Raw genomic sequence first — 21756 nt, 5'->3', positions numbered from 1 at the left:
CTGAGAAGATGCTTCAAAGATGTCCTCAACACCAACAGTGAAGAGGGCAACATTGACACCAACTTGTGGGAGACCACTGTCCAGGACAACCACAAGATGGGGAAAAGAGTGCTGCAGGGTTCTCAGCACCTCAAAACCATTCAACGACAAGGCAGTGTATTGTCTTTTTTAGACTAATATTATGATTCAGAGAAGCAAATTTTCCAGACAAATGAGTGGAATATTGTGAAAAGCCTTTGAGGAATATTTGAACCCCAACACTAACCTAGCAAAAACCGAAGCTAGGGTTAGGGTTTTATTTTCATACAATGTAGACAGTTTTGATGGCATGGCTGTGTTTTTGGGCTGAAAGGATTCTTAGAAATATAGTTCTTTCAATGTTTTCTAAACATAATTTCTGACCTATATGGGTGTGTACAGTGCTTTGCCCCAAAAAGGAATGGCGTCTGAATTGCCCGACAAGCAACAGTTTGAAAGAACCCGATTTAACTTTCAAACTCTTGCCATGGGCTTTGAAATCACAAGCATATTAACAAATGAAGCCAAAATGTATTAGTTGTTTTGGACTTTTAGGCCACTTAAGCCTTAACGTACATTCATTTAGCATTCTATTCAACACTAAATTTCCAATGAAAGAATACCTTTCAAAATTTCATTTGACCATTCCTGACACACTCTTTTGGTTTTGGCAGTGTTGTATTGTCTTTTCAGACTAATATTTTGATTCAGAGAAACACATTTTCCAGTCAAATGAGTGGAATATTGTGAAAAACCTTTGAGGAATATTTGAACCCTACCTAGCAAATTTTATTCCCATGAAATGTAGACAGTTTTTGATGGAATGGTTGTGTTTTAGGTCTGAAAGGATACTTAGGAATATAGTTCTAGGGTTTTATTCACATATAATGTAGACACATGGGAAAGTATGACGAATTGTGTGGGGGGACAGGATCAACAAGATGGGATCACGCAAAATGTCTATCCCAGATTGTCTCTTTAGCTATGTACAGTACAGTTCCAGTCTCAGGATACCAAGAATAAAAATAAGGAAAATATACAAAGTATTTTTAAGCTTCTTGAATTTTTCACCAATACAATGAGGACATACAGTACAAGATAAACTGTATCTTTTTATACATTTTTTGTGTTTTGTTTCTAATTAAACTTATTATACTGTATCTATTGCAGTTCTTTATATTAAAAATATTTTAATTCTGTATTGTGTTTCAAATACCTTCAAACAAATGCTTTCTCTAAAATATTTTTTGTTAATGTCAGAATGCATAATAATGTGTCATCATTCAACATTTTTAAATATTTTATATCTCATAGGATCTGAACATGTGTTACATATAGGGGGAGACCTACTGTGCTGTACTTTGTCCAACACTGGTCCCACCACAATGATGCTGCAGCTGTTATATGCCTGTAGCTCCACTACACAGAAGATCAGGTGCTTTTACTTCTGAATAAAGGCGGAATTTCAGGTAGGAAAAATTGTAAAATACCAGAGTGGAATTTAGCCAGGGCACAGGACTTAACAACCCTACACCTTTGAAGAGTGCCATGGATTTTTAATGCCAAGTAGACATGACTTTAGTTTAAGATTTCTTCTTGAGAATGGGACCGTTTACAGCAAAGTGTCCACTACCACCAAACTGGGCATTAGTATTGATAATTCTGGTTAATAGGGATGATTACCACCTATTTGTTCACCAAGACCCTTTACAGCAAACATCTGGTTTTCCTTACAGGTTATTTTATTGGAGTAAGTATTTAGATAAAAAAAATCACATGAAATGTATAGGTACTATAAAATAAAGCCAATTCTGCACAGTTACAGAGTTAAAGAAAGTAGTGAATGACCTAAATATTGCAAATGGATGAAATCATAGAGTTGACTAAATGCCTAAATTCAGACTTTAGTTGTTTTGGCTCTTACTCCTCGTGTCGAAAATGGTACTAATTGGATTGGTTACATCCATTAACTGACCTTTACTAGGTCAGAAACGAACACAGTTGGCACTGATGTTTAATGCACTGGAAACAGTCACAGATTATCTTTATTTGCCAAGACTGCCTTATCTTCTTCACCAAAAAGGAGCCTATCCGAGCAAGTAAAGAGGAAGAAGGCAGGATACACCCTGGGCAGGACATTAGCCTATTACAGGATACACACAGACACAGATACACTCGCACACCAGGGCCAATTTTCCAGAAACCAATTAATCTACCAGTATATCTGTGGACTGGGAGAGGAAACTCACATGTACAGTACAGAGGGAGAATTGAACCCAGGGGCACAACACTGTGAGGCAACAATGCTTATCACTGCCCTTGTTCTGACTGTTTTAATTTATTTAAATTTTGCAAATGAAAATGCAAACAAGTTAGAGTTCAAACTTTTATTACTTCTGATATAATTGTAACATACAGTACGGCACATCAGCTCATTGCTCTGAAGTAGTAAGTGACGATTGGATTAGCTGAACAGCTCATTAAGGTGAGTTGATATTTTCTGTTATCGCTATCAATACCTCATATTAATGCCTCAAAATATCCATACATGAAAAACTCACAATGAAGAAGCTATAATATTGCCATAAAAAGGGAAAAGAAATGGACAATCGAATACAAAATCAGGTACACTGATAAGTGAGTTCAAAATTGTCACTTGTATTGACCGAAACTTGCCCAGTTCTAATTTGTAGATATGACCTGAAGCAAAGTTACTATAAAAATATTTCAAATAATTACATACTATGACATACTCCCATAATTAAATTTAGCATTATATATCCCCTGGGGTTTAATTTGAATGAGTTTCTGTAATTTTTAGTTTCTGAAAAACAAAGAAACATCTCTTCATCTTTGATAATTCCTTGTCTAATTATTTTGCAAACAAAAAAAATTTGAAATATCTCACTCGGCTGCTCACCTCCAGCTGTAAACTTATGGTAGAACTATAAAAACTGTCATCCTGTCCTGTTTAGAAATGTTGCATTAGTCCTTGATATAAGATCTACAGTACATAAACATCTATTATTTTCAAACTCCCCTTCAGTTTCATTACTACAGCACTGACAGAAAAAAATATTGCAGGCTATTGTTTAGAAATAATGCAACTATTTGTGTCCGCACAATTATTTCTGGATAATTGGCTTGGGAATATAAGGTAATTATTTCTCCAACTAATTATTCGTTTTTATAATAAAGGTAATTTTTCACACTGCAATTATGAAGTGAATCAATGCTGTGAAGTAGAGGTTAGGTCCTTTTTCAATAGGCGAACCCAGGCTTCTTTAGCAAACCGGATCAACAGCTTGAGGCAGGCCTCTCTTTGGCACATGAGGTGTTGTCCTGGTAACCATTCTGATGCAGTCGATTATGGGGCATACACTAAGGCACAGAGTGCAACCGGTGCAGCTGTCAGTAACTGTAGGCAGGTGGGTTTCAGGGTCAAACTTAATAGCCTGCAAAAGGAAGCAAAGGCTATTAGATTAGAATTATTAGGTTGCCCTCCATAGGAGGACTTTCTGCTAGGATTAGGAAAAAAATGTATATCATTGTGTTTCTGCAGCAAATCAGAAATGAATGTCATGCAGCTGGAATTCTTTACAAATAGGGGGAAATAACTGGAGTGCTAACCATAATAAAATCACACTTCACAGGTACATTTTCCAAGGAATCATTATGCATTATAAATGTGGATTATTTTTTAAACATCTAAAATATTAAATAATATTTCAGATATTATTATTTTGGTCTGGATTTTACTTCTTTGATTTTATAAAAATGTATTATGAGGTTCTATGAGTGCAACCAAAACCTAGTTATATTCCAAGAAAATGTAATACAGGAAGAGATTCAAATTCAAGACAGAAATGATTCTGTGAATGTGTAACCATACTTTTTTTCCCTTTTGGGTTATAGGTCAATTATTTCATAACTACATTTATTTGCTTTTATTCTTATTACTGCCAAGGATTCCTTTTTAAATTGCTTATAGAGGCAAATATTAAATAATGACCTCATATAATGATTAATGTTTTCCTCTTTGAAAAAACATTAATAATAAATAACCCTCACAATAAATAATTATAGCTTTGATAGGACTTGTCCACATTTTCATTAATTCATGATAAATTATGAGGACAAGTTTAATACAATAATTTACTATTCTTGAGATAAACACTTTGTAAATAATGTCAATGTATTGAGTTTCACTGTATAAAAACAAACTACATATCACAGACCGTTTAATAGTGTACGATCAGAGACTCAAATGTTATCACAATTTAATTCAAAGAAACGATTCTACTGTTTGTTGCATTTATTTACTGTTTTTTGGTGATTAATTATTTAATTTACAATGCAAGAAAATCCAGATCAATGTATTTAAAAAAATACATCTTCTCAACATACGTTTTAGATCTGTTCTTGCAACAACTTCATAATAAATACAATTAAAGTCTGGCAGACACTTATCGTGTCTAATTATGTCTATTTATTTGTAAACACCACAAATGCATAGAAAAATACATGATCTGTAGTAGTACTAATTTTTAATGGTTTTTGCTATTGTTTCAAATTAATCATAAAGTAGTTCAATTTATTTGTCCAAGGATACTTTTGCTAGTTTAGTGAGGTTTGTTCAGTCTGTGTTTCAAATGGAAATTTGAAACAAAATTGCAGGACACAGCCTTAGAATACTGCAGCAGGTGAGATAAATTATCCTCCACTGAAAACCAGAATGCTGGTTTCTAAACGTCATTCCCAAACAGCAGCATAACACCCTCCCATTTCTAACATATTATAAGCTGTACTGTATATCAACGTAAGGAAACCTGGCAAATTGTTTATGTCCAATAAGTTAACAAAGTTTGGGCTCAAAGGTCTGATGGTGAAAAAAATCTTGCAGCACATTGTCAGAGATGCCAGGCAGCATGGTACCTCATGTAATGTATTGTTTAATTTTCTGCACCAAAAACTCCAAAGATATTTTTGCATTTTAATTACATGTGGTTTGTAGATTGTAAGAAAAACACTATTTGCTTAGATGCTGATTAGGAGGGTCACATCAAGACTTCCTTTATGCTACATGTTGGGTGTCAATTGCCAGCAATATTGAATTCATGCTGATTTTCCCATGTACTATATATTTTAGATGCATTGGTTCCTTATTATAGGGAACCATTAATATACATGACTTTTCTTATGTTTTTTAGTGCTTGCAATAGAATCAGGGCCTTGTGGTACAAAGGGGTCAAATATGCTACATCGGTAATTTTTTGTTGATTATATTAAAAACATTCTATTTATAGTCTGTAAAATGCAACTCCCTTGCCTGGGAAAAAACGCTTTTGCGTATTCACAATCCCATAAACACACCTGGGTTTTCAAGACATGCTGACATGAATGTCTTTTGCTGGCTTTGGTGCAAAAGTCATATGATGGCAATATACTGTACCAAGATTTTATAGGCAGAGTCAAACAATCTAGTGTAATCTGCAGTACAAGTGTAAATTGCTAGCACTAATTTACACTGATAATAGAAAGATCCTTTTGGGGGGAATGCCACTATTGGTAAAATTCAGTCTGGCATTTGTTTAATTACAACGTTGTTCATACCTGGTAGCCAGAGTCATTGCAGGTCATGTAGCATTTCCCACAGTTAATGCACATCTCTTCATCAATCAGTGCCACCACTTGCTCCTTGATGTTCAGTTCTCCAAAAGTCCCAATGTGTTTCAGTGCTCTTGCAATCACATCCTAAATACACCAGTAAAGATGTTTTAGTATGCTTATGTTTGGGGAAAAAAGACTTGGAAACAGGCACATAGGTAGATAAGACTACTATACACAAAAATTCTAATTAAATCAAGTTGCTCCATATTGTGTTCAGGTTGTCTAAAAGGGCAATGCTTGATATTGATATTGATATTGTACTACTGTGGACTACTTGGACCTGAGCGTACAGTTCATTCACACAGTATAATACATAATAAAGAAGCTTATTGTATAACATATTTTGAGACTATTCTGTATAAAATTTCATTTGTAGTAATAATTAACAATAATTCCTTACAATTATATAGCACATTTCTGGACACTCCACTCAAAGCACTTTACAGGTAATGGGGACTCCCCTCCACCACCACCAATGTGCAGCATCAACCTGGATGATGCGACGGCAGCCATAGTGCACCAGTACACTCACCACACATCAGCTATCAGTGGGGAGGAGAGCAGAGTAATGACCTCGGTTTTACATCTCATCCTTTTCGGTGCCTTTTTACAGTAATGTATTCCCATTAGTATACTGGGGCATTAGGACCCACACCGACTGCAGGATGAGCACTCCCTACTGGCCCCTTTTCCAGCAGCAAGCTTAGGTTTTCCCAGGAGGTCTTCCATCCAGGTACTGGCCAGGCTCACACCTCAGTGGATTACCAGTTGTGAATTGCTGGGTGATATGGCTGCTGGCTAGTGTGCATAAAGGTTATTTTTACCCTGACAGCAGGAATAGGCTTTTTGGGTGTATATGGTTGCTTTGGATTGGATTGTTGAGCAGTACTTTCACTAGCCATTTTCATCTTCAGCTTCTGTTCAGCTAACATCATCTTTCTCTCCTCAAGATATGGGCCAAAACAAGGCAGTTTCTGTAAAAGAAATGTATATGTATTTAGAAACCTGAATTTGTATCACTTTGCATACTGTACCAATTCCGCATTGAACTTTAAATCAAAGACCTCTTTGTCATTCAGTAGGGAATGTCTTTTTCTGGCCATTAGCAATGGTTTTTGACTAGGTAAAGCCAAATTTACATTACTAGGGTATGTCCCTTTCTTATACCCCCAAAATGAGAATTCTGACCAGGCATGAATATGATGAAAAAATTCATTGATTAAAAAACAGCAACATTTCAAGACAATTTGCTGACTTGGTGTAGAAAATCAGAACCTAATTTTCTGAAGGCCTGTGAAACTTTTATTACTCAGCTATTTATGGTAGATTAAAATATCTTCTGATTGTTTCTGTATCTGAGACACATTTATCTGGCAGCAAAACCTTCACTGCTAAACAAATCATGAAAAAACAAGCCTCTAGTCACTGTTTAGAAATAGGCAGCCATCTGCATCTCTAACAATTAATCATTTAGAAAAGAACATATAAAATTTGATTATGTTAATGTAGTAATGCAATGTTTATTATTTTCCTGTGAACACTTTATCTCCCTACATAGCATGATAAGCAGCAAAGTTCCCTTTGAATACCCCACACTGCACTTACTAGCCTTTTGCTAAAATGTATTTTCATCATTAAACTATAATAAAATGTTGATGTGATGCCCAATCAGACCTGGCATTTCTAGTGTGAGTCATTCTTAGGTTCCCCTCACTAATTACAATTTAGGAGTGAAACTGCACTTTATATAGGAAATCAAATCCAAGTTATTCCCAACAAGGTCAGAGCTATTAAAGCATGTAGATATACAGTGGGGTGCACATATTTGAGTTAATTTGGATATAATTAATTTAATCTTAACAGCAAAATAACCATCCAAAACACATTGATAAAATATTTTAAAGTTATTTACTAACAAAGGTGGAAGAGAGTATGCCAAAAATTCTTGGACAACCACCATACACTCCTAACAAGAATCCAATTAAGGCCATATGTGATTGCCCAGAGTCAGAAAATAAGGGTAATCCACAACTCTTGGACTTGTTGAATGTATTACAAGCCATCTGGTAAAACAAAAATCCTGCAACAATACTTTGGTTATACACTGGAAATATTAAATGGCAAAAGTATTAATTAAACTATTTAATTAAATTTTATTTACATTATATTTACAGTTCATTAACTTTCATTATTAAAATGATTGAAATTATAACTGAAAAGGAGTACATGCACGTTCTCAACTTTATGATATTTCAATTATGATATATACAGCAGTTAGGCATTTCAAAATTATTTTCCAATGTCAGCTTTAAATCATCCAATGAGTTCAAACAGTCATATGCATGACATCATTCTGCCCAGTTCCCTGACTCCAGACACTTAGTTGCTCTTCTGATACCATTTTGTATTGGGTAAATCTTTGTAAAGACTTTACTCCAAAAGTATTGATTCTTCACATGTGCAAGTAAGAGTAAATCTAATGCAAGGGATCTGTCGTCAACAAAATGTAGAATGTAATGTAATGTAGTATGGAATAACTATGGAAACAAAAAATCAAAATAATTATCATGAAATACAGGCTAAAAATTCAGGAACATCTTAAAGTTTTGAAGCGTTTAGGGCAGTCAATTGTGATAACTACGCAGCACATATAACCTACGTTTGGGTTAAGAAAAGGATAAAAGTTTCTTAAATGCTGGAGGATCTTAATTATGTCTTAAACACGCTCCAATGAGTTTAGGCATAACTTAGGAAAAGGCTAGAAGTATTTATGATGATCTAAAGAAATGCTGAGCTTTTTAATTAAGTTTGATGCTGATTAATGATGTTGAAGACAGAGACCAGTTTACATCCCATCCAGATCTTAGGTGAAGATGCCATTGCTCTTATAGAGGACGTTTGTGTTTTTTAAAAGCTTTAACATCTATCTATTATATATTAATCATGTATTGTGGCAAAAATAAAGTATCAAGTCCTCCATTTTTAATGATTCTATGGGACAAATTTCCTGTGGGAAAATCAGCTTCAAGTTACAAAGCTTCAACATATAGTAGATGGTTTTCAGGATCCAATTGTATTGTAACTCCATTGTTTGGTATATTGTCAGTTGAAAAGAAAGCAGCTTTTCTTAGTAGATAGTGTTACTTATAGCAAATAAGGTGTTAAATACCACATTATGAGAAGTGATATATCCGGGCAAACAAACTGAAAGTAATTCGTATTTATTGGAACACTAATATCTTAAGCCATGCTGTTTTATGAATATTTTCACAGATATATTGAATAATATCACAATACATGGTCTAACTCAAACGCAGACAAGATGAACGTGAAACAATAAACTGAAAATCCCATTTCAAAACACATCAGCTTTGAGTGATTTTTACCTCATAAAAATGTTTTTTTTAAATAATATTAATACAATTTTATTCATGAATGTTTTTCAAGAAACTCAAAATGCTCTATAATAGCACAAAAGTCATACTGTACACAACAGAAAAAAACAAAAGTGGAAAAACGATTGGTGAAACTATCGTAAAATAAGTTACCCAATATACATTAGAAAAAAATATATATTAGTGAACAATCACTTCTAAATGAAGTGTGGAAATATCAACAATCACAGAGTATTTCTAAAGAATTTGGGTTTTTGTTCATGGGTTTCACCGATTGTGTGTGAACACAAAAAGGCTTTGTCACCCATTGTGTAAGTAATATCTGGAAAACAAGGCATTCTTACTCTAATTTGCCAGAGTAAAATTCTGGACATACTAAAGCCTATTTAGCATCTTAGAATATATATCAGTAAATAAAGCATTGATATAATAAAAAATGAATCAAAAGCTAAAACTGTAGTATCTGATTTGGCCTGCAATATATCTGAATATGAATATAAGCATTTCACTAAAACACAAGTCTCTTGTGTCTTATGGCAAATGATGTCATCAAGAGGCAACATGTGATATAATTAAAAGTAAAGGTCCCAGCACAGACACATGTGGAACACCTTGAATGAGTGGAACAGTATCTGACTGAAAACAACAAAGATTCATGAATTGGCTCCCGGTAGTCTTAAGAAGTCAAACTAATAAGTGGAAGAACCACTAATTGTTAGATAATTTTCCATGTGGTCCAGTAAGATGCAGAGACTGACAGTATGAAAAGCTGCATCCAGGAGGAAAAACAATTTAACTGACCAAGGACTGTTTTGGTACTATGTCTTTGTCTATCACTGACTGAAATTTGTTTGAAGAGCTCCTCAGGTATAAGATGAGATTGTAATTGAGCTGCCACCACCTGTTCCAGACATTCTGCAAGAAAAGGCAAATTGGAAACAGAATGGTAGTTTTTAAGTACTTTGGTGTCTTGGTCAGGTTTTTTTAACACAGGTGTGAAATCAGTAGACCTTAAGCCAGCAGGAACAAGATCAGATTTCAGAGATTCATTATTGAAGTTAGTAACAAATGGAGAAAGATCTGAGGAGTGAAGTCTGAGTATGGGAGTAGAAAGAGGGTCCAGGTCACAGGTACAGTAGATTGTCTTATTTTAGCTACACAAAATGAAGTAAAACATACAGTTTTGCAATCAGTACTTTCATTCTCTAACTAACCAATAACATCCAATTACCAGACTTCATAATGTTATCTAGTGTGCATATGTACATTAGAAATGTAAGACAAATATAAATAATTGAAGAAGGATGTTCTGATGAGCCATTAATAGCATTTATTTGGCATTTAATAAGTGTAAATGTCTGAAATGACTATAATCCAAACATTAAATATTTAATGTGATATGAATCACACATTTTGTTGGACAATAGCAAAAATAACAGCCATTAAATCACATAGGATCAAAGCTGCTCAATTACATTATAATTATGTGTTAGTGAAAATAGGTGCAATTGTTCTGATGTTTTGAACAAGCTAGTCTTGAGTTTGCATTTCACGAACTAGTATAGCAGGCTGCACTAGAATTGAATAATTCATGTTAATGTACATCTTAGTGTTTCATATAAATGTGAATAATTATAATGCCATTTATACCTATTATGTGACTGTTTACTGAATACATTAGAAAACCTATCTTGCCTAGAAGTTTTGTCTACTACTTTCCCTTCTATTCTTAGTTCTTAGCTTCCATTCTCCTGCAAAGGAAACCAGTCTAGTTGCGTTTATATTGTCTGGAGCCCTAGCAATGTATTTCTGAAAGAACGCAAAGAAAAAGAATGTTGTTTTCATTCAGGACCATCAAAACCGTCGTCATGACAGATGTACAGATCTCTGGCAGTGGTGGTTATTTTTTTCTAATGGTTTGCTTAGGGACTCATCATTGATATATTTGTTCCCAGTGGAACTAAATCCTAACCATCTAAAGATAGTACGCATCTACCACTAAAACCTCTTTCCATCTTGAACAAAGCACAACACTAGCAGGCGGTGGCTGACAGCATAATGAATCAACAGTTACAGCCTTAAACCATAAAGGGTTTGGGACCACATGTTAAAAAAAATAGAAAACGTGGGCTACAATTTATTACTCTGCTAGGTCAAAGATAGTCGAACGGTTATGAATAAGTAAAATATTTGGTTAGAACTATATTAAACAATCAGTTTGGCCATCTATTTTTAAACACTTTGATTTCAGTAAAATTACATTATTAAATGAGGAAGAAAACGTTAAGCATACAGCAACTGAACGTCATGTGGAAATGATGGCTGCCAAAAGAACTGTTAATGAAAACGTTACTTAATCTTATGATGATGTTTTGGAGCTTTTATCATAGTTGAAAAAAATATCAGAGCATTAAAATCAAGAAAAACAATATTAATATAATACATTTGTAAACTGATTAGACAATTTTCAGAGTAATAGGGAGCAGTAATAATTATATTTAAGAATCAGCTTTTGATTCTGGTCTTTTTACATTGTGTGATTAGAACAGAGATTGCTATTATTAATTTCACCTTCAACAATAGTAAATGTAGTAGCAGAAAGTCATATTCATATGAATAGTCATATTCATTTGGATGTGGGAGTTGGGAAGATTGAACAACACATTCATATACAGTAGTTCCTAACATTTACTTTGTTTATATAGGAAAACAAAGCATCATATTTTGTAATGCTTATGAAAGAATTAAAGATGTTATGAAAAAATGTTTTTTTTAGTCATAATATAGAAATAAAAAGGGTATTAAAATTTCACTGAATTTAATTTGACTTCCTGTAGCTTTATGATCAAAGGGTATGATTGTAAGGAGTACAACCGATAACAGTGTGCAGAAATGCAAATTTTTGTTGTCATCTACTTTAAAAATCAAAGTGAAAATAGCAGACATTTGATATTGAGATGTACTTTCTTGTCCTGCAATTTAAAAAGGAAAAAGTTCTTTGATAATACATCCCTTCACAGGGGAATACAAGCATCAAGATTCATACTGACGCAGTGGATTAGGTGAATGTAAATTCTCTTCACACACCTTTTTTTAATGTGTTCCAATGGTGAGTTCAGTTGAAGCAGTCCAGGATGCACTGCACATGCAAATGCTAACACACTGTGTTCAAATGGGTAAGGTTTGCCCAGTGGCAGTAGTACTGATAATATTCATTATCACAAAAATCCACATGAATATAGAATTAATGTCTCTTCACTAGTTGTTACAATTCTCTAAGAAGTGACACAACAAAAGGTTCACCCAATCACACCATTATCTTCACGCACAGCTGGTATTCTGTCAGGTAGTGAATCCACACAGCTAGAGAAGACCTGGGCATTTCATTCTCCTAGCATGTGCTTAACTGGAGTACCTGCTTGTAGTGATTTCAACAGATTACCATATTCATGACAGTTTAGAGTGAAAGCATTCCACTCACTGTTTCCATGAACATGAAAAGAGAATTAAAAAACTGGCAGGCAGTTTGTCTTCAGTTTGGTAGACAAGCAAGTAAAGGACTCAACTTCAGTTTATGTAAATGGTAGTCTGCTGGAGTAAAAGAGTCTACTGGAGATAATATATTTTCAGTTAATAAGTACCTAAGGAAGCTGAGCACAATATTTATTTTCTGTTCCTGGGGTTTTTTTTACAGTCAGTTTCCTTATCTTTAAGTTGTAAGAAAATGCAACGCTTTTCTAAACCAAATATTACTGCATATTTTTTTTTCAAGGGGAATCCCTAAATTCAGGCTAACAAACAATGGACTTTTTAGAAAGGCTTCTCCAAATACAGTACAGTAGTTTGCTTCATGGTGTGATGTAACAGCCAAGTGTCAGCAAAAGTGCTGGTATGCCAGTACAGTTTTTATACGAGTCTCTTGATAACAAGGATGGATGATATAAAACAATTGGTAATAATTTAGGAATCATCCACAAAAAAATGTATTTTCTAGCTTGTTCTTCATACATAAGAATGCAGATTCTAAGCACAGCTGTTCACAACAGAGATTTTCTGGCTTATGTAGAGTGAGTTTAAATGCAGATGGCTGGTAGGCTGTTAATAAACTGGCACTCTTAAAAGCATTCTTTATGTAAACAGGTGTCTGGAACAGATTTTTGTTTCCAACCTCCCCACCACTACCACACAAACACTCACGTTTGTTTTGCGGGGACTTCCCATTGACTCCCATTCTGTTTTTATTTACTGTTCTCGATTCTGCCAAAATGAAACTGGACACAATGTAAAAGTAGAATTTCTTTAAAAGAAGGCGCATTCTAGATGATAAAAAAGTCAACATATCGACAGATAAACAAGCCTATATACACAAGTTTTTTTTTATATGACTCATGCACATCACTGAATCCTGGTACAAAAAGTAAAGAGTTTCTATTTAAGTAAATATGTACCATCCACAACTATTGATGTCAGACAAAGATATGCAAATATATATATATTGATTAAGGCATCAAGGTACTGGACATTTTTTAAACATTCAAAATTGAAACATCAAATAACACTTTAAATCATTACTTACTGCATGGCTTGGAAAAAATCAAAAATTTACAAACACAGTACACCATGACTGGCCTCCTTTTCCACTGGCAAAAAGTACTTGGGTTTTTAAATTAAGCTTTGATTTATGTTTTAATTTAGGGCTGTGTTATAACAGTTTATAAACACTCTATTAAACTGTTATTACAAACTGTTACAAAAATATTGTATGTACCTTTAAGAAGGTTGAGGGTTAGTTGTATGGTTCAGAGTATGACAAAAAATAGAATTTTGTTACTAACATGCAATTAATCCACAGTAGAGGCTGGCTTTTATCATTTATGTCAGTTTTTCCATACTTATCAATATACATAATTTATAAATCCTTTATAAATGACATTTGCTAGCCCTGATCAAAAGAGTTGCAAGTTGTAAATGCAAATTTAGATTTACCTAAATTTAAAATTTCCTGAAATTAAAGTTTACTGACAAATTATCCTAGTAGACCCTAGTAGTACAATTTAAATTAATCACACCCATGACATTTTTATTTAGAATGAAACCTAACTATTAAATTCAGATAAAAAATGCTGTTGAGTGGATTCTATAGATTTACTATTGCCCAGGAGAAATGAGATTTGTTCTGTCTATAATCTTCATTATTCTTTGTACACAACCTTTAATGCATGTTGATGTCAGCGATGTCAATCAAATATGTGTTGTTATAATGTATTCCTTCTAAATATTCTTCATTTTCTTCAATGGCAGGGAATACATACTGTATATGTATGAAAGTGTCACTTAAAACTCTGGCAATGCAATGATGAAACAGGGAACAAAGAAAAGATTTACTGAAAACCACATCACATAAATATATTGAAATATTTTGCCCAAAAGTATGATCAGATACACAACCACAACCAAACACATCCTTTTTTACAGTACCTATCTTTATAATAAACATAATAAGGTTTATTGCCATCTGAAATACACAATGCTAATAAGAAAAGATATCAGGCTGTGAGCCAAAAGGAAAAAAAAGCTGAAGCATAATAATTGTGCAATTTATCCTCACTAAAGTACTGCAGTGTGCCATAATTAAATATGAAAAACTAAATTTATCTCTGTGTTCAGCTGTCATTAACTTAACAGGAAGCGCACATGTTCTAATCTAATGGCTGATTTTTTTTCCTTCTCATTGCAGTGCATTAAAATGTATATTAGCCTTGGAGGTGCATAAACATAAACCAGAAGCAAAGGGTTTACCGATGAAGGGGAAAAAAAAAAACCTTTGCTCAAAGACTGTCATGTGGCCACAGTGCTGGGAAGACACTCACTTAGCCTCATTAAGCCAAAGCTGCCTTTTGCTTGTCTTATGTTCTGCATGATAGCAGCCTATTTGTTGTATAATAATTCATTCGGAGTTCATTTGAAGCTACCGAAACTGGTGAACTGTAGCTATTTTAATGAGAGGTATTGGGTGGCATGCATAAACTGCCAAGCATATGTCCTGAGCAAGCAGAGACAGCCACTGCTAATGAAATGAAATGTCATCCAAAACACAACTATTGTCAGTTGTCTTTTGTAAATAAGAGAGTCGCAATTAACAAAAAAAAGAACTGTCAAAACTGCTGGATACAAGAAGCATCCTTAAATTTTGACAAAATTACCTTTAATATTACACTCCATAGTTAAATGTTTAAACCAATGGCTTGAAAAAAACTACTTACAGTAAAACCAAGAAAATAAGATTACAGTACTTCAGGTTTGTTTGCAATGTGTGTTTTTCAGATGCATGCATATTCACCTGACCATAAAGAATGTCTGACATTAATACTTACAGCTTGGCTTAAAAACATTAAGAATGAACAAAAATGTTTTTTTTTTTAGAAAATGTTCAGGATTATATTTAGCAGAAGAACTCAGCTATCTTAAATATAAGTGGGGGGTTTGTATTTTTGTAACTATAAAAATAAATTATATGTACTGTACTGTAGGTGATTACATTCAGGATATACAGGTATGAAGAAAGTACTGTAATTTACCACTACATTGGTCTTACTGAGCAGGAGACAGCATCAAGGTCTGTTTTTCCAGGACAAATTCAAGACAGAGAAGGCCCAAGTAATAAGGCCATTGGCACTGAGCAGCATTTTGCTGTATGTCAGTCTCTGAATATGGTACATATGTGTATATATATACAGATGCAGCCATTCAAAATGCATGGGGTATTTCGCGGTACACCGTGGTGGGCGTGTCGCATGAAAACGCAGTATCACACGGTATATCGCGTCATTTGACATCATGCCGGAAAGTTTCCAGAATCACCTTGATAAACCGCCAGGAGGAGCCAATAAAGCTTAACATCTCATGTACAGCATTTGAGCTTTTAAATTTAAACTTTAAAAAGTTGGTAGATTTTACGAAAGCAAGATTGCTCAGTTGGACAAAAGTACACAACCTACCTTTATCATAAATGTTTTAATTATGCAGAAATATTTTATGCATCAAAGCCTTTACCAAAGATATTACTAATAGTATTAATAATGAATGACTTTGGACAAGCTGTAAACTCAAAGTATTACGCTGGTCCACATTCTTTCTAACCGTCATTTTAAACAAAAATACTTTTATTTTTTTCTTTGACAAACACCACAGCAGTTCGTTGATCTAACTAACGAGGACTGGACATTAGCTAGCCAATACGATAAAGGAATTACTTTTTTGCTAATTTCTTTAGCACATTTGTACAAGCACTTGGAATCTGTCCAAGCCCTACTTTGTCAGGCATTTTCTTTTGCTGCAACGGACATAAAAACTCCCTTTGTTTTTAACAGAGCATTTCATAATTCAAGGAATTGTTTTTTTAAAGAAAAAATACACACCAGTATTCCATTTCTCCCTAAACATTTTAAGCATCGAAGTCTTTAACTAACATGTGAAATAGCGTGTAAAAAAGTGGTAGTTTTAAGCTTTTCTGCTAATATAATATGGAATCGCGTATCTAAAGAAATTAATAACGATATAATTATATTCGTGTACTGCGACAGGGCTGTGTAGGGCTGTTTCACCTCTTTCTTCACGTGACTTCCCCAGTAGCCCACTGGTCTATGTGCCTGATTACTAACCTACAGGTTATGTGTTCAAATAAAGCTGGCACCGTGACTTTTCTTTTAACAAACATTTCTTTGAAAAAATAGAATAGCAATATTATGGACAATAAATTGACATTTATATTTCTAAATATCAGAACATGATCAAATTTAAGTCATTTTTAATAACAATAAATAGTCACCTTCTTCCCTTCTGACAACTGTCCCTGCTTCTGCTTCCTGCTTCTATCGTGTGTGTGTGGGGGTGATCCCTTTAGATCTCCCCTCAGATTTAAAAGGTTATTAATCATATCTTAATAACCATATCATGTCGCATCTTACCAGTGCAGCTGATCTTTTGCTGCCTGGGTCAACTATCACAAAGCTTTAGACATTTCTATTATCAACAAATTGTAAATACGACGTTTACATTGGCATTATTGATTTTTAATTATTAATTCTATTATTAATTATTAATTCACATGGGTGTATGGAGGATTGTCAGCTGTCACTGACAGTAGACCCCCCCCCTCTTAGGCTGCGCACTCGATCTTTTAAATTTTTATAGAGAAATGGAGGCTGTACAGTATGCATTACAATCTAAACATTTATATTGATTTAAATCACGTTTTGATTTAAATCGCAAACGCGTGTTTAATTATATGTGTTTTTTTAATCATAATCAGACAAATGCAACATAAATTGATATCTTTGTCTTTTAAGTATCTTAATAAACTTTCAGCATAGCTTTAAAAATTTATTTTTCTTGGGATTTTGGGATCAAACGTGGAAAGATTAGATTGTAATCGTTTTATTTTTTAAATACATTTTAGAAAAGTGTAATCTATACTAAAAAGCTGTACACCACCTGCTATATAGATACATATTGCAAGACTTTTGGGTTTGGATACGACGGACACAAGAACTCAGACTTGCGGAGTTAAAGCAAGTTAAAGCCTTTATTTTTCTTCGTCACCACCTGCTAGCCCGGCTCTCCCGTGCCCCCGCCCACCAACAGCGCAAGCCAACACACCGCACGCGCGCCCGAGAGAGAGAGAGAGAGAGAAAAGAGAGAGTAATCACAACGGGTCCCAATCCTACTGGGAGAGGGAGGAGGGAACTCAGTTGAACTGGCAGCCCAGTGTGTGATCTCCTGTCTCAGCCTGAGGAACAGTGAGTCTGTCTCCCAATAATGCTCCAGCCGCCTACAGTATATGTCAATATTTTATAATATGTCTTTGTTGTAAATGTCTGTAATATGTCTTTAGATTTTATTTTACTTCTATTTTTTGTTTTGTTTAATGTAAAAATCATTACTTTCATTTGCTTTGGCAACACTGATTGTACCCATCGGTCATGCTAATAAAGCACCTTGAATTGAATTGTAAGACCCAGGGGTGCAGAAGCAGGGAACTATTTACAAGGAAAACAGATACCTCCCCAGACTGTACACCCGCTTCACTGTGGGACAGCCCGCCCTGACCACTTTCACTCCTGTCCTGCTCTTTTCCACGCACCCCAGCCGGGCGCTCTTCGGCCTCTGCCCGGGGCGAATGTATATTTAGATATTTAGATCCGGTGCTTCACTGAGAGAGCATCTGCATTTATACCTTAGGTTTTAAAATTAGTCAAGCAATATGAAGCATCTCTTTTTACTTTTAAGTCCCTTAATTATCATTAAGCAAAGCTTTCTCACCACTTAGATTATATACCATCCTTAGACAAAGCAAGAACTTCTTGTATTTTCCGATGACATACAAGTGGAAAGATTACAGATTTTAATCATCTTTAATTTTGTTACGTTATACGTTTTTGGAACGTTTCATCTATACAAACACCACAAAACTATTCTCGATTGTATTTCTGAATATGTTACACTTACAGTAGTTCAATGTTTTAAATACATCTAATTAAGAAAGTTAGGTGTAAGCATAAACTATTAGTAATCAATAATATCGAATTTAGCACTGTAATAAGTTGTTGCACTTTCCCCCGCATCTTGAAAACATATATTTTAATTGTTCAAATATACATTAAATCTGACTATCATATAATAAGTTAAATACAAAACCAAAGAAAAAACAGGGTAAAATATAATTCAAAATATTTTGCTAACAATGTTAACTGTTTATAAATAATAAAATGTATTAACTAAGGAGTAGGATGGCACAGGTGAGTGCCTCGGTGAGTGCCACCGATCCCTCGGTGAGGCAGGGAAGGAATAAGCCAACTCTTTTTCACGATTATAGTCCCTCCTCCTTAAGGGTGCTCCAGCCCTTTCACTTTAGACTTAATTCTGTGCACCTGACCCCTTTTCCCAGCCCACCTTAAAAGCCAGGTGCTGACGTTCAGCCTGGCTCTGCATCTGGTTTCCGCACCGTGCGAGTCCGGGACCTGGAAGCGCCTGGTCCCGTTCCCTGTCCGCCGGTTCCGACCCGGTTCATGGTTTTAATTCCTTGTTTGGATGGATCACCTGGCTATGGACTTATTCTTGTGTTTTTGGTTTCCCACTTCTTCGGATTGTGTCGTTCGCATAGGGTCCGGAAATAACTGTTCGTTACACTCTTCCCACAGCAGGCGGGGTGAAGCGCTCCTTGCTTAGAATAGCAATATTATGGACAATCAATTTACAATAAATATAGAAAAGCACATATTAAATTTGGGAAATTTGGTTTCAAAAGTCCTCATATCAACGATGCCTATACTATTTTCCTCTACAGTATGCAAATCTATTGTAGTGCATTCACCCCCTGTAAGGCTGCGCAAACTATCTTTTAGATTTTTATAGAGAAATAGAGGCTGTACAGTATGCGTTACAATATAAACATTTACTGTCAAACTTTAAATCAACAATTGATTTAAAGACGATCTGTCAAAGTGCAATGAAACCTATTACTCGATTCTTATGGACTCCCGGTCCCGTCAGGGATTAAAAAAAAACATGGAATCACGTATCTAAAGAAATAAAAGTATACAGTAACTATGTTCATGCACAAACAGTAGCATGTTACATTATTATTTTGGGTGTCTCCTCTTGCCAAAAAGCGCTAAATTGCATTTTGAGTGCGGTTTTGGACTTTTTTAAAATTACAACCCATAAATAAGCTGATTCTGTTTAGACTTTTAATTAATTTAAACTATTACAGCAGCACAATGTGCTTTTTCACGAAACCTCCTAGAGTAACGAAATGTCTTGCGTTGTACAGCTTTTCAGCTAAATACTGTATATTTATCGCTTACGCCTGACATAAGAGGTGCCCGATAAAAACCGGTTGAACAGCTCTGTTGGAGATTTCTTGAAAAAGGAGGTTTCATGAAAAAACTACAGGAGTGCCAATCGTAATCGTTTTTATTTTTAATCGCTCAATGCAGATGGCTAGTGGCATGTTCCATAAGAGTACGGTAATTAAAAACCATTAATATTTTAATTAATAATGTTTTATCTAGGGGCTGCTCGCCTGCGTCTGAATAGCGACTTCTAAACTGTGAAAACGTGTCTGTCTTTCCGTAGGGGGAAGGGAATCTGATCTGCAAGGCCCTTTGGCTACAAAAGTAAAAAGAAGGCGCTCGCTTTCTCTCTCTCTTTTAATTATTACATCCAATAATCAAAAATGACACAATAAACATAACCATAATAACGACCAACCAACAAAAACAACCATATAAACATAATACCAACCAAAAACATAGATAACAACCACAATACAAAATCAAATATATCAAACTATTAAAGCAAAACCCTCCTCCAATTATCAACAAATCTCAATATCGTGTACGAATTATTCAAAATACAAACCAAAAACAGCCCGCAAACTCTCTCAAATTCTTCCAATTATCATAATCCCCTTATGCAAAACCAAACCCTCCTCCCATCCCAGTTTATCCTCTTTATCATTAACAAAATCCATCTCAATTTTCAACATAAAGCATAACACAAAATCAATACCTCAACACTCCATATTCAACAACGATAATTCACAAACAGCCAGAATATGTAACTCCACATTCCCAAATAGACCTCATTTCCATAGTCCGGCCCCTTATGCAAAACCAACATCCCTCCCCTGTTCTAGTCAATTAAGCTTCAAGTCTAGTCAATTAAAAAAGAAGCTTTCACTTCTTTTTCCTCACCTTCAACCTTATCGCTCCCCCTTCACTCTCACCATCTGATTAAGAATGAATAAAAGCACTGTATTTTTGTCTGGGTGCTGACAAAGTAAGCACTCTCTCTCCACTGGCGTTTGTTATTGTTTTTATTTTTAAATACATTTTAGCAAAGTCGTGTATTTTAAAAATCTTAAGATTTCTATATTTATGTCTTTATTAAGTGGTTTCATTAGTGACAAAGGCTAAACTTTCTTGGAAAAATGTAAACCATGTTTGATATTAATTCATTTAGGGCTTACTGACAGAATTGCTGTTTTTTATGCATGCCAAAAAATGTCGGTGCCGTCGTCTCCACTTTAAAGGTACCCCCGTGCTGGAAGAATTTTACCTCGGAACGTTTGCCCAGCGTAAATAGGCACATCCCGGAATTTTGACTTCACTGTGTAATGAAGAAATATTAAAGACTACTTGGCATAGATAAAAAAGCTATATCCCATGGTATAAGTATCTTATACACATATCCTTTTCTGTTGTCTTTGTTGATCTCTTGAGGATCCTTGTGATATTTTGAGCTCTCGTTGAATGATAAAAGTGTCGCAGTTTAAATAATTTTCGTTGTTAGAAATTATGAAACGTTCTGTTAAAAGCAAGGGAGTTTTTCTATCTGTTATAGTAAAAGAAAATGCCTGACTTTGGTGCTTAAAATGTTTAGGGATTATTACTTGGTAAATAGACGAATCACATCAGTTTTGATCAATTTAGTAAATAACTTGGTTTAATTAAGACTGGAACAGCCAGCTGTGGTGTTTGCAAGCTACAGGGGTGCTTGTATTCTTATTCCAAATGATCTCAACACTAGTTCGTTGAAAAACTCTTGAGTGGTCAAAACAAGGGTGGGTCAGTGGAGCACTATTGCCATGCTAACTTAACAGCCCCTGATA

General features: G+C 34.7%; 1 protein-coding gene across 1 annotated transcript in view; it reads right to left on the bottom strand.

Moving 5' to 3' along the window:
• Positions 1-2390: 2390 nt before the first annotated feature.
• LOC102688311 (dihydropyrimidine dehydrogenase [NADP(+)]) overlaps positions 2391-21756 on the bottom strand; it is a 201412-nt gene continuing 182046 nt past the window's right edge. Inside the window, exons 21-23 of the mRNA XM_006634975.3 lie at positions 6513-6662; positions 5632-5772; positions 2391-3473 (exon numbers count right to left, since the gene is read on the bottom strand). Coding sequence (XP_006635038.2) covers positions 3303-3473; positions 5632-5772; positions 6513-6662 — 462 coding nt within the window. The 3' untranslated portion in view covers positions 2391-3302. The remainder of the gene's footprint in view (positions 3474-5631; positions 5773-6512; positions 6663-21756) is intronic.

The sequence above is a fragment of the Lepisosteus oculatus genome, chromosome 9 (assembly GCF_040954835.1).
Source record: "Lepisosteus oculatus isolate fLepOcu1 chromosome 9, fLepOcu1.hap2, whole genome shotgun sequence".
Taxonomy (NCBI): Eukaryota; Metazoa; Chordata; class Actinopteri; order Semionotiformes; family Lepisosteidae; genus Lepisosteus; species Lepisosteus oculatus.
Note: the sequence above shows the minus strand (reverse complement) of the source record. Positions and strands in the feature narration are given on the sequence as shown.